Here is a 14,498-nt window from a genome sequence, read left to right as displayed (position 1 = left end):
ACCTCCCAAGTAGCTGGTATTACAAGTGTGTGCCACCACACTTGGCTAATTTTTGTATTTCTAGTAGAGATGGGGTTTCACCATGTTGGCCAGGCTAGTCTTGAACTCCTGACCTTAAGTGATCCACCCACCTTTGCCTTCCAAAGTGCTGGGATTACATGTGCAAGCCACCTCACCCAGCCTCTAGTTGTAATTTTGTATGTTAATCAACCTCTCCCTATTCTCCCGCTCCCTCTACCCTTCCCAACTTCTAGTTACCACTATTCTACTCTCTGCTTCTGTGAGCTCAACGTTTTTAGCTCCCACATAAGAGTGAGAGCATGTGATCTTTATCCTTCTGTGGTTGCACATATGTTTAAATCACACATTACATAAAACAATACCTTAAGAAATATAGCTTTTTAGGCCGGGCGTGGTGGCTCACGCCTGTAATCCCAGCACTTTGGGAGACCGAGGCGGGTGGATCACCCGAGGTGAGTAGTTCCAGACCAGCCTGGCCAACATGGCAAAACCCCGTCTCTACTAAAAATACAAAAATTAGCTGGATGTGGTGACACGTGCCTGTAATATCAGCTACTCGGGAGGCTGAGGCAGGAGAATCACCTGAACCCAGGAGGCGGAGGTTGCAGTGAGCTGAGATCATGCCACTGCACTCCAGCCTAGGTGACAGTGAGGCACCGTATCAAAAAAAAAAAAAAGAAAGAAAGAAATACAGCTTTTTAAACATTTGTATTAACTTATGAGATACAAATGTAATTTTGCTACATGAATAGAAACATAGCTATCTTCAATCCCACATTTCGTGAAACAATTTTATTCAAACTCTTCACATACATCTTTGACACTAATGTCTTCATCACTAGACCCCCTTTCAGAATCATCCCATATAATTTTCAAGAGCATACTCTTTTTCCTGCCCAAGCACTTAACATTCCATATAAGACACTCTTGTTGGAAATGTTACCCCGTTTTGTAATTTGTCTTCTAAATTTAGATTCATCATCTAAAATATAACTATTTACTGCTATTGCTTTTAAGTGATATTTAGGAGTTCGTTTACTTGACATAAAACACTTAATAATTATGAAGTACTCTTTGCAGGAATAATTCCTAACTGTGTCTTCAATTTCTTTGCTTCCTTCTTTACCAGTTCTACTGGGGTACTCTTTCTATAAGCTTCCAAAATTAGGGTTGATTTCAGGATAATGGGTCTTTCCCAAATAGAACACTTTCTTATTCAAAATAGGAGAAATTTCAAATTCTGGAAAAACATGAGAAATTTTAGAAGACCTCCTCTATAAGGAGATGGCCCCTGCTTTTGGGGCCTAACTTTTAGGAGATAAAAAGCTTTTGCCTCAAAGTAGCAGCACAAAGATCAGATATAGGGGGAAAATGCCTGAAATTACCTTGTGGTAAACACCAACGAAACTAAAACTGAGCCCATTATTTTTTAAGATGTAGTATCATGTTTATACTCACATAACCCAGGCAGAAGCTCTCTGAGGAACTCTATGAGACCCGGGAGCCACCCCCGTCACATACTCCAATTTCGGCTTCATGGAAGACTTCCTATAGCTTGACTCCAGCCTCCAGAATTCACTGGAGAGAAGTGTCTGCATCAGCCCTGCCTGCCCTCTGCATGCTGTGCATCTGCAGGAATGTTCCTCACACGGGCTCAGACCTGCCCAGGCCCAGCTGCTCCAGGACAGACTCGGCTTTTGTCCACAGCCCTGTCAGATGCAGGACTGTGGCCTGGCCATGACAGCTGGGCTTCCACTCCGCTCTCTGAATCTTCCACACCCCTGACCCTTGCTGCTTCATTCTTCTTTGTTGGAAGCTGCTTTTCCCCAAGCACTAATATTCAACATAAACATTTAAGTTGTATTTCTTATTCATTTTCCCTGTTGTGTTTCCTAGAATTTAAACACATTTTGTTTTCTACTTAGCATAGTGGGTTAAATAGGCTTTTGTGGGCTAGTCTGGGAACATTGTTTCCAATGAAAAATGCATTCTGTGTTGGAAACAAACAACATACACAATGAAATTTTCGGAACACAACCTCTTTGTAGAGTGGGGACTGCCTGTCCTGCCCCATATATCAGAATTAAAGTCTGCAAAGGTTCTCTTTACAAATCTCGGCAGCTTTAAAAACAAAACAAACAAACAAACAAAACAAACAAACAAACAAAAAACCCAATCTGGGATGGAAAGGTAGGAATCTAGCCACATCTGAAAGAACATGAGAAACAGATGTGTTTTTTTGTTTGTTTGTTTTGTTTCGTTTTGTTTTGAGACAGAGTCTCGCTCTGTCGCCCAGGTTGGAGTGTAGTGACACGATCTCGGTTCACTGCAACCTCCTCCTCCTGGGTTCAAGTGATTCTCCTGCCCCAGCGTCCCCAGTAGCTGGGATTACAGGTGCCTGCCACCATGCCCAGCTAATTTTTGTATTTTTAGTAGAGACAAGGGTTCACCACGTTGGCCAGGGTGGTCTCGAATTCCTGACTTCAGGTAATCCACCGGCCTCGGCCTCCCAAAATGCTGGGATTACAGGCATGAGCCACCACGCCCACCGTTTTTTGTTTTTTTAAATCATCCTCTTTCTAATTGGGGGTAGTGGTGGAGGGTGGGGGATGTAGAAATAAAGTGACATAATTGCCCTCTGCCTCCTTAGGAAAACACCAGACCTCTGAGAAGGAGGTGATTAAACCGTTCAGTCACTTGACAAAGATAATCTAATTAATTAACGAAAGGATTTAACACCCACGTCTGGAGCATTTGCAATGTGCTAGACACCCTTCTGCATATGCCGTGACAGCTCTGACATGACAAACAAGGTCTGTGGAGAAACGCAGACTAGGTAACAGAATAAACAAGAATGTGTAAGGTGGTGACAAATGCTGTGATGAAAATTAACAAAGGGAAGTATTAAACCAGAGGAGTATTCAATAGAAGTGTGGCTGGGTAGCTACCCTTGGTTGGGTGGCCAGGGAAGCCATCTTTGAGGAAGTGACTTTTATGCTAAGACCAAAAACCAGCTAAGAGAAGATAAGGGGAGGGGAATCCCAGGTAAAGAGGAACTGCGAATGCAAAGGCCCTGAGGTAGGATAGAACAAAGCAGTCTCCGCCTCCCAAAGTGCTAGGATTACAGGCGTGAGCCACCGCTCCTGGCTACACTGGAAGGCTTTAAGCAGGGCAAAGCCTTATGTGATCTGACTTGAAAGGCCACTCTCCTACCCGTGAAGAACAGGCAAGAGTAGAGGCAGAAGCACAAATGAATCAGATGACAGCTGGGATGCTGGTGGCCACCATGTAGTGTACACTCAACCGTGTGCCTGGAGCTCCTTAAAGCCCTTTATCTGCATTATCCATTAATCCACACAACCTCTCTATAGAGTAATTTCTAGAATTTCCATATTACACATACGTGTAATAAAGTCTAGAAAAGTAATGTGCCTCCAGCTGATAAGGTGTGTGTGTTTTTTTTAACAACCTCTATTTATAATTATATAAGTCAATAATAGTCATCATAAGAAACATTTTTTAATGAGCAAAAAGAAAAAATTAAATCACTTGAGATCACGTCATCCTGTGATAAGTACTATTAACATTTTGGCTTATTTTTACTAGATGTTGTTCCATGCAAGTATATTATCTACTGTTCTCAAAAGCATATGATTGCTTGCTTCTACACATTAAATAATTTCTAGATTACAAATGTTTACAATTTTATTATTAATTTTAAGAACACTGCCTACAAGTTCATTTTTTTTTCTTTTAAATAGAGACAGGATTTCACCATGTTGCCCAGGCTGGTCTCAAACTCCTGGGTTCAAGTTATCCACCCACTTGGGCCTCCCAAAGTGCTAGTATTATAGGCATGAGCCACCACTCCTGGCCTACAAGTTCATCTTGAATGAAACTATAAAAAAACAGTGGCTCACACCTGTAATCCCAACACTTTGGGAGGCTAAAGTGGGTGGATCACGAGGTCAGGAGTTCAAGACCAGCCTGACCAAGATGGTGAAACCCTGTCTCTACTAAAAATATACAAAAATTAGCCAGGCGTGGTGGCGGGCACCTATAATCCCAGCTACTTGGGAGGCTGAGGCAGAGAATTGCTTGAACCCGGGAGGCGGAGGTTACAGTGAGCTGAGATCATGCCACTGCACTCCAGCCTGGGCTACAAGCAAGAGTCTGTCTAAAAAACAAACAAACAACAAAAAAACTGTGGCTGGGTGCAGTGGCTCATGCCTGTAATCCTAGCACTTTGGGAGGCTGAGGTGGGTGGATCGCTTGGGCTTAGAATTTCAAGGCCAGCCTGGGCAACATGGCGAAACCCCATCTGTATAAAAAAATTAAAAAATTAGCCAGGTGTAGTGGTGCACGCCTGTAGTCCCAGCTACTAAGAGGATACATTTAATCTATGCATATATATATATATATATATATATATTTTTTTTTTTTTTTTTTTTTTTTTTTTTTTGAGACAGTCTCGCTGTGTCACCCAGGCTGGAGTGCAGTGGCACAATCTCGGCTCACTGCAACCTCTGCCTCCCAGGTTCAAGCAATTCTCTGCCTCAGCCTCCCAAGTAGCTGGGACTACAGGTGCACACCACCATGCCCAGCTAATTTTTGTATTTTTAGTAGAGACAGCATTTCACCATGTTGGTCAGGCTGGTCTCGAACTCCTGACCTTGTGATCAGCCTGCCTCAGCCTCCCAAAGTGCTGGGATTACAGGCGTGAGCCACCATGCCCAGCTATGCTTATACATTTTTATAAACTGTCTGAAACGGCATATACCAGATTGTTTATCGTAGTTACTGTTGGTTGTTAGGATTCTGAGAGATTTTTACATTTTCTTTTTGATATTCTATTTAATATCTCTCCAATGAATGTTTTTCTTCTAAAATTAATAAAGTAAATGGTGATTTAAAATTATAGATTAAGACTGGATTTTTTAAAAATTAATGAAGTTTGGCTGGGCTCGGTGGCTCACGCCTGTAATTCCAGCACTTTGGGAGGCCGAGGGGGCGGGTCACCTAAGTTCAGGAGTTCGAGACCAGCCTGGCCAACATGTGAAACCCCGTCTCTACTAAAAATACAAAAAAACTAGCCAGGCATGGTATTGGGCACCTGTAATCCCAGCTACTTGGGAGGCTGAGGCAGGAGAATCGCTTGAACCCAGGAGGCGGACGTTGCACTGAGCTGAGACCGTGCCATTGCACTCCAGCCTGGGCAACAAGCAAACTCCATCTCAAAAATAAATAAGTAAATAAAAATTAATGAAGTTCTTCAAAAAGCATTTTTCTGTCTTCCATTTCCACAGCTCAAAAGCCATCTGTCAGCTGTAACTTGCTCCTAAGATGGTCATCCTTATCCATGGCCAGCCAGCCTGCTCATGGTGGGCTTGTTTGCATTGGACCCTCAGTGATAGAACAGTTTTTCCTGGCAATATGCTTGCCAAACCTCCTGGACACCTGTACGTCCAGCAGCATGCTAGGCACTGTGAAGGATGGCGCATCTGCTGCAGAGAGAATCTCTGCCCTCCACTCAGCCACCAGAACCAGAAAAACAAACTGAACAACTTGAACCCAATAAGTATATCATCTCAAATAAGGGATGGGGGTCACTTGGGACACCTCCACAAAAGCATACCCCCAGAGACAAGGCCAAAGCTCTCCTCTGCCACTAAAGGCCAGCCATGTATATGCTTTTGTGATTTTGTCATTTCCCCTATGATGCAGTTTGGATGTTGTCCCCTCCCAAATCTCATGTTGAAATGTAATCCCCCATATTGGAGGTGGGGCCTGGTGGGAGGTGGTTGGATCATGGGAGTGGATTTCTCGTGAATGGTTTAGCACCATCCTTCTGGTGCTGTCCTCATGATAGTGAGTGAGTTTTGAAGAGATGCGGTCGTTTAAGTGTGTAGCACCTTCCGCCTCTCTGTCTTGCTCCTGCTGTGTCCATGTGACTGCTGCTCTCCCTTCACCTTGTGCCATGATTGTAAGTTTGCTGAGGCCTCCCCAGAAGCTGAGCAAATGCCATCATGCTTACTGTATAGCCTGCAGAGCCATGAGCCAATTAAATCTCTTTTCTTTCTAAATTACCTGGTCTCAGGTATTTCTTCATAGCAATGTGAGAACAGATTAATACACTCCATAAGTCCATCTTGTATGGCACCATAAAATTGATGTAGAGCTTCTTTAAGAACTTTTCCTTTACTCAACAATCTTCTAGAATTATTTCTCCAGAACTGTCCTGTTACTTCCATTTCCTCTATCTGTGCCTTTTCATGGTTTGCACAGCTGTGGTTCCAATCCCACTCTCACTACTTATGTGACTCCAGACAAGTTATTTGAACTCACAGTCTCGGGTTTCCTCATTTATAAATGGAGATCATATTCTGTAAGATCATTTTCAGGATGAAATGAAATGATGTGACTCAGTCTCCTGGGAAACAGCACACTGTCTCTAAATGCCATCTCTTGTTGCTTCACCCCTGCCCTCCGATGCCCACCCGCTGAGGAGTCTTGTCACTCTGCATGAAGTGTGAGGTATGGCTGAAGACCCAATGGGCCTTGATTTGAGCCTCATTTGGCCACATTTCAGTTGTGGGATCCTGGGAGAGTCCTTAAACATCTCTGGTCTTGGGGGTGAATTATTGTGTGGTGCAAATGAGCTCAGAGATGCCAAACTACATTCCATTCAGGATACATTCCATTCAGGATAAACCTTTCCAAATACTTGAAAGGTATATGTCAGCAATAAAAATAGCCCCTTAGATGAAAATCAGCCTATAAACAAGATGACTCTACTTGGATATAACCAATCCCACAATTCTCAATGCACATTTTCAGAAGGATTATTTTGAAATATTAAGGAAAGTTAGTTGCAGATACTCCAAATTCTATAGGATTGGCAAGAAGGGAGAGATCACTGACTTGCCCCTCTCTCTTATCTTGTCTACAACTGAGAATGAAGCTGACCTGGTTCAAATCACAACATTTGCCACACCATCCTGGGGGAGAGCACAGAGCAGGGGACACAGGTGATGTCGAGGTGCAAAGACTTTACAGCTGAGTAATGACCAGGCTCCCTGCTCTGCTGAAGAACTCACACTACCTGAGACTTAAGGCATTCCCCAGATGCCAGGTTGGGAAGTGATGCTTATAACTTGCAGAAGACCTACTCTCCACTGGCATTTTTCTCCAAGGAGACAGTACAAGGCCTACTGCAGGGCTGCTTTCTTTTTGATCCTCTATCTTGAGCACAGGAGCATATGAGCAGGGCTCTTTAAATTTGTCTGAAAGACATTCCAAAAGTTGGCCACAGCATCTTTTCCCAAGAATTGATCTATGGACTCAGCAAGGAGGATCAATAAGACCTTAAATGACCTGAAAGAACATGCCAGATCCAAAGAGGCTGCAAGACAGGTCTCCAGCAAATACATACAGGAAGGGATGGCTTAGCATCAAGCCCCTCCGGGTGAGGGCTGCCTGTAGATCGAGGGTTGTCATTTCAATGCTAGGTCCCAGAAACACTTTAATCAACCTGTCTTTGTTTGTGACTGAATGAAGAGGACCACATGGATATTTTCATTTCTGGATATTGGATTCAAAGCCAGAGAGTCCCATTTGGAAAATGAAGAGGACACTTTGCCCTCCATCTATGTTATAGTAGATGGAATCTGCATCCTTGAGGTGGCATTCTGTTGCCTAAGCCATCAGAGCAAAGGGCCAGCCTCTCCACTCCTGCACAGAATAGAAATATCTTTGAGCTGAGTGCCCAGGAACACGTGGATGACTGTATCACAGGACAGGCCACATGGGTCTTAATATGTCTCTGGTCTCTTTCTCAGAAATCATGGTAGTCTAAGAAGGTTGGCTCACTGTTGATGGCTCGTGAAGCAGAAATGAGGTGCTTTCCCAAGAACTTGAGAACCAGGTTGCTCTCAGAAAGTTTGACTACCAAAATCTGCACACTCAATGGTTTTGGCTAGGATTTGGGCATAAACCAAGAGAGTGACTCAATTTGTGACTGAAGAGTTTGAGGATTACCTCAAATTCCCATTAAAGTGACTTGGCTGTAATGCCAGGAAGATAGAGAATGTCATTATGACTTAGAAAGTGTAAATCTGCCTAGTGGGCTGTATAGGACACTGTGTGGAGAAACAGGTTTGAAGAAACTACAGCACGGAGAAAGAAGCTTGAAGCCTCAGAAGCCACAGGGCCATCTAAGCAGAGGTGAGTGGGATGGGTAGGCAGCCTCATTCTTTCAGAACACTGTATCAGGAGTATTTGTCTTGTGGACCACACAACTAACGTCCTTCATTCTACTCCAGATAGCTAAGCAAACTTTTGGATGGAATTTGTCTTCTCAAGTACATTTATTTATATAGAAAGACCTTTTGCCCTGACAATGTGAGTATTCTGATCTGTCCATCATAATTCAGGCACACATCTCAGTCTCTCAGGGTCTAGTTAGTGTGAGTCCACTTGAGGAAGGTCAAGAGCTGACCCCGATGAATGTTATGACATTTGTGATAAATAGGTCAGCTGGAAATACTCCTGTGCCCATCCTGGGTATTGTAGTGTCAAAAGAGTATACCATGTACCTGCCCTCTGCAATGTCTACTTTTGCAGAGGACCAATTGCAGGACCCAATAATCTTAATTTTAGCCTAGTAAAGTAATTTTTCAAAAGCAATTAGAGAAAATAATATCTAAGAAAACACATTTGGTTTTGGTGGTGGTTGTCTTTATTTTTCAAATTTCTGCAATCCTATTGTTTTTCTAAAGTAATTTCTAAAACAGATGCCCCTTTGAAAACTATTTCCAGTTTTTCTCTTTTTGTGTGTGTGAGAGTTTGTTTGTTTTTTTTTTTTTTTTTTTGAGATGGAGTCTCACTCCATGGCCCAGGCTGGAGTGCAGCGTAGTGGTGCCATCTCAGTTCATTGCAACCTCCGCCTCCCAGGTTCAAGTGATTCTCCTTCCTCAGCCTCCTGAGTAGCTAGGACTACAGGCATGCACTACCAACTTTTGTATTTTTGTAATTTTTGTATTTAGTAGAGACAGGGTTTTGTATTTAGTAGAGACAGGGTTTCACCATGTTGGCCAGGCTGGTCTTGAACTCCTGACCTCAGGTGATCCACCTGCCTCTGTCTCCCAAAGCGCCGGAATTACAGGCGTGAGCCACCACGCCTGGCCTCATTTTTTTTTTTTTTTTAATCATTTCACTCAGCAGCTTCACCAGGCCCAAGCCTGACATCAGAGTTTTCATATCCCATAATGCAAAAAAACCCCAAGAACTCTGTGAAGGAACAATATTGGCCCAGAGTCGACCCAAACAGGGAGATCTGGGCTGCATCTTCCCTTCCCCCACCGCCCCAGAAAGTCTAAATTTAGTTTACTGGATACACTGCAATGACATTAATACGTTGCAAAAACAAGAATCAAGCAAAAGAGAAAGAGGAAGCTTAATGTGGCATGAGGTATTTTAATACCATGGCAACTGTGGTGTCTTCTCTATTATTTAATTCACTTCCTTAGGTCAGGTTATTCTGCCCTCTCTCTCCTGCACTTCCTGTTGCTGTAATCAAATCAGGTCACCCTGAATCTGTAAGTCTTCTTCCTGACTGCAGTCATGTCTATTTCCAGCAGAATGAATTTTCTCCATTTCTTTCTTTGCTCCCTGGACCTTTATTTGATGTCCTTGATGTCCCTGCTCTTCCCAGTGCTCCACAAGCTGCAACCGCTTCCCTTTCATCCCCATCTCCTCCCCCACCCGTTTCTTCGCTGCTTCTCTCCCAGCCCCTCCCTCCAGATTCTGCAGTTGTCACTAACACGGTTAGCCACTTGATTAGTGACTCAGTGATTCAGAACCCAGCAACCTTGGTTCTCCTAAAACTTCCATGCTTCCCTCCCTAGAGTCAAGATAAAGGTTCTCCCCTCACCTGCCTGCCCAGATAGAGCCATTAAGGTGAGAGGACTTGAGTATTCAGTTTGTTAGAGTTGCCCTGGCTTCTTCCCATTTCCTTTTATGTGCCTTTTCCTGGGGCTCCTCAGGCTCTCTTTTCTGGAGAAAAGGTGGACAGAGAATGTTTGAGCTTCGAATTTATGTAGCTCAACTCTTCATTTACAGATGGCAAAACGAAGGACCCCCCAGAACTGAATTGCCCAGTTGCTTGGCTAGTTCTTGGTGGAACCAAAACAGACAAAGTAAAAAGTCAATCAAACTGGCTAATTTGGTGGGAAAAAATCTTATGAAGGAGTGAGCAGTGCCAAAACGAGACTTGATGATTATTTAAAAGCTCTTTCACTAATTCTATCTTTGTCTTCCTGCTGGCGGTGTAAGCAAGTGGTGGAAACCAGAGCCAGGCCAGCAACCATAAAACCACCAGAGCACCTGGAGAGGCTCTGATGCGACTTCCTACTGCTGAGGTCTCAGAGGCTCCTCCCTCCCAAATACATGGAGACCCAGAAGACTGCTTGGGCCCCTCCACTCCCTGCCAGCCAGCAGGATGAGGAGTCAGTAACAGCCAACAGTAGTGAATCCCACATAAGTTCCACATTCACTACTTGTTTCACAATTCGCTTAGCATGCATAGCAGCGAATTGACAGAATTGTTTCCCCTAAATGTAGGAAGGTGCATAAAATACAAGAAGCTTGTAAAAATATATTTATTGCAAAAGTTATATCAGTCTTGTATGTAAGCACCAGCCTTCTCCAAGGAAAGACAGGGGTGGTAGAATGAATAAAATTAACTCAGTATTTTGACTGCTTGCTGCAGTGGAAGAGGGACTTATGTTTCCCAAGCTGGGTATGAAGAGAAGGAATATAGCCTTGGAGGCAATGGAAACTAAGCCAGAGCAGCTTAGAAAAGTCACCCTCCTCCTGATTCAAGACCAGAGACAGGAAAAGAAAAGTCACTCTCGGTGTGAACATGAAAGCAAGTCTCACCCAGCCTAGATGTTGGATGTCCTGTGCAGTCCCGTTCCTCCCTGGTAGAGCTTGTTCTGTCTCACTGGGATCTGCCAAGTTAGGAGCTGAGCCACGCTGCTGCTGCTGCTGCTGCTGCACATTGTTTGTGATTAAGAGTTTTATTGATTTTTCTAGCCCATGACCACATTGGTGGGGACAGAGTACGACAGGGGAAACTGGTGGAAAGCCAAGTAGAAAGAGAGTTTATGAAATGAGCTCTCAATGAAGAAAACTGTGGGAAAGAATGCGATGGAAGCAGATTTGGGGCTAGTCGATGTGGGAAAGTAGAACAACTCATAAATGCTCTTCAGATTTGAACTGAAACAAAGCACTTTGCCAAAACATAGGAGGAGAATCCAGTCTGTGAGAAAGACTCAGCACTGTTTATATAAAACAGAATATTCCTATCTGCAAAATCATTGCTGACAATGCTTAACCCACATTCTGTACCAGGCACTGTGTTGTGTTCTAGGACCATAAATAAGAATCAGTCCGTCTAGAGAAGGAGACTCGAAACATAACACAACATGATTTGTAAAGATACAAGTGGATCTTAAGAGAGTCATAAAAACATTTTGCCCCAGCTTTGGACCCAGAGCCAGCAGGAATGAATGGTGGGGGAAGAGGGATGGGACTGTGTCCCTGCTGCTGCCTGCCTCATGTGCAGATCTGGTGAAGGTTCTCTGTAGTTTCACCCCGCATCACTAATGACTTTGCTAGAAAGACCCTGCTCCCTTCCTGTCCCTGCCTCTTGTAGGTCCGGAGGACCCCTGCTTCACCGACGGCGGGGGGCAGGTGGGGCGGGGTGCGTAGGCAGGGTTTCAGGTGTTCTCAAGATAGTAGGTAGAAAGGGAGCACTTGACAGTTTGGGTGCTTAGTACAGGCTGGGAAAACCTCACAGCACCAACGGGACAGTTGGACACTTGCAACATGATTCCTCCCCTCTCCTTCACTCCCACACGTACGCACCCACCATGAACCTGTGTCTTCTGTGCGTCTTGAGAGGAGATTTCTTCCAGCCTCCCAGCCCTGCCTCACTCCCTTTGAGTAAGAGAATAAAGTCTTTTTGCTGCTCCCTTCAGCTTTCAGCATTGTTTTTGCCCCTGAAAATCAACTGGAAACTGGGGAAGACGAGTATCTGGTATGTTCTAGTGCACCAGTATAATATGCAAGACAGGAGGTGATATGTAAAAAGGTTAAATGAGAAAAAATATCATATAATTCAAAACCAGTGAGTGACCGAGCTCAGTAAATGATGGCTTTTAAAAAACCAGATATAAAATCCTGTTTCTGTGGTTCATGTTTGAAGATGAGGTAACCTAAAGTGGCTCTTTCATCTTCCACTGCACGTACACCTTCTCTGTTTAGCCTTGGACTCCCAGTATCTGCACTGGAGGACTTTAAGGAGGTCAAACCTAAGCCAAGAGACTTCAGAGAGGTCTAGACTAAGCTAGAGGGTGTCTTGCTTGAGCCAGAAAACCTCAGAGTGGTCTAGCCTAAGCCCCAAGGGCCTTATGTCAATGTAGACCAAGCCTCTAATCTGGAGGAATTCAGGCTGGCTGGTTGGGCTCCCAAGACACCTCTGCAGGTGAGCAGCACCAGGACTCAAGTCTCCTAACTTCTGGTTCAGGGCCCTCCCCTTTCTAAAACAGTCAAAGGGGCTGAAATTCCTGGAAGTGTGTGGGGCTAATGTCCCTAGCATTGTTCTCTTTTTCACAGAGGAAAAGCTGACTTTAAGAAACAAGCCGGCAATACTTGACAAAAATATCTACCATTTAAGCACAGAGCCAAAAGCAAGGAGTAGTCTCCTGGGCGCTGGAAGTATTTTGAAATCCCCAAAGTCTCATTCATTGATCAGAAAACAAAATGGAACTACTTTTTTTTTTTTGCTCCCTCCTCCCCTCCATGCAGTAGCTGTTCTTGGCAGGTGCCCAGAGCGGCACCCGGTAATTCCACGGTACATTGTGTACATTTGCATCTGTTTAATCGGCTATTTACAGTCGCCCTTTACCGCCACCTGTAAGAGGCAGCGCCATAACGACACTAAGTGGCCGGGCCGGAAGCCGGGTGCCCAGTGGTTTTCTCCACTTGAGGACGCCTGTATCTGTGAAGTGGTTGGCACTTGGAGAAACAGAGGAACAGCTGGGGACATCACACGTACAGGGCGGGAGGCGCGGGAAAGAGGCGCGCCAGACGGAGGGTCCTTCCTTCCTCGTTAGCTCCACTCGGCGGCTCCTTTTCCATTACCACAGCCGCGAGGAGGAACCTGCCGAGCCTTCGGTGAGGCTTGTTTCCTGCCTGACAGAGAGCCCGCTGCCATTTGGATTTGATGAATTTCTGAATCACGCGAGGGCCTGGCGACCCGAAGGAAGGCGGGGAGTGGGGGCGCTGGGGTGGCCCCGCCATCCTGCGGAATCCGGGCCAGATAACAGCCCCCGAGCTCGGGAAATCGGCTTGCGGATGTGATGCGGGACCGCGAGGACACCTGCGCTCCCTTGCGTGTCGCACTCGTGCAGCTCCCGGCGGCGAACGGGGTGATGTGGGGGCGAGGGTGAGAGGAAGTCCAGGCGCCAGAGCGTCAGAAACGCTTCCTTAGCTTCCCTGGCACTTTGGAGGTTGTCTCGAGGGAACACGGACAGTGCACCACGGACTTTCAAGTTGCTCCCAGCACAACGGGAGGTCGGGAGCTCGGAGCCCCCACGGGCGATCCAAGTGTCCTCGACAAGCCCGCAGCTCCCAGGACCGCGTTGAGCGCTCGGGGCGCGCCAAGCCGCACCTAAGCAAAAGAGAAACGCTGACGGGCCGGAGGCGGGTTGGCTGGGACGCGGAATACGCGCTGCCCCGGAGCGCCTTTCGTTTTAAGGAGCCTTACTTCTGGAAAGGGACAGGGAACTGTCAATCAGCGAGGGAGGGAGCGCACCGGCGCTGGGTGATGTCAGCGGATCAGCTGCTCGATAACAAAGAGGGGGTATTACAGGAGAAAGTTGCAGCAGCGGCGACGGCCAAGGCGGCACACCGGAGCCTCTGAGGCGAGGGGAAAGTGGGCGAAGGGAGGGGGGGACGACGGCTGCTGCCGCAGCAGCTGAAGGCCAAGGAATTGAAAGGGCTGTAGGGGGAGGCAGTGCGAGCCAGCCCTGACTGCTCCTCCTCTTCCTCCTCCTCCTCCAAACTCGCGAGCCTCAGAGCTCGCTCAGCCGCCGGGAGCACCCAGAGGGACGGGAGGCAGCCGCGCAGCCCCGAGCTGGGCAGGGTCCCCAGCCGCCATGGATAGCGACGACGAGATGGTGGAGGAGGCGGTGGAAGGTACAAGCATTTCTCCGGGTCCGGGGGAGGAGGTGCAGGGGGCCCGGAGCGCGGAAGGAGTGGCGGGCTGCGAGCAGCGCGGCGCCGGGCCGCGCGGCCGCCACTGTCCCCTACACGGGTGGCCGGCTGCCCGGCTCGGGCGGGGGCCCGACAGCCACGGTCACGCCGCCGGGAGCGCGCACTGCGCGGCGGGGCGCAGGCCGAGAATGGGGCTC

At 46.4% G+C, this 14,498-nt stretch overlaps 1 protein-coding gene across 3 annotated transcripts in view; it reads left to right on the top strand.

The window, feature by feature from the left end:
- Nucleotides 1–13,578: 13,578 nt before the first annotated feature.
- SETD7 (SET domain containing 7, histone lysine methyltransferase) overlaps nucleotides 13,579–14,498 on the top strand; it is a 66,203-nt gene continuing 65,283 nt past the window's right edge. For all 3 annotated transcript variants that reach the window (XM_055275955.2, XM_055275954.2, XM_063638207.1), the window contains exon 1: nucleotides 13,579–14,283. In XM_055275955.2, the coding sequence (XP_055131930.1) occupies nucleotides 14,244–14,283 (40 nt within the window). In that variant the 5' untranslated portion in view covers nucleotides 13,579–14,243. The remainder of the gene's footprint in view (nucleotides 14,284–14,498) is intronic.

Source organism: Symphalangus syndactylus, chromosome 4 (genome assembly GCF_028878055.3).
Source record: "Symphalangus syndactylus isolate Jambi chromosome 4, NHGRI_mSymSyn1-v2.1_pri, whole genome shotgun sequence".
NCBI classification, from domain to species: domain Eukaryota; kingdom Metazoa; phylum Chordata; class Mammalia; order Primates; family Hylobatidae; genus Symphalangus; species Symphalangus syndactylus.
Note: the sequence above shows the minus strand (reverse complement) of the source record. Positions and strands in the feature narration are given on the sequence as shown.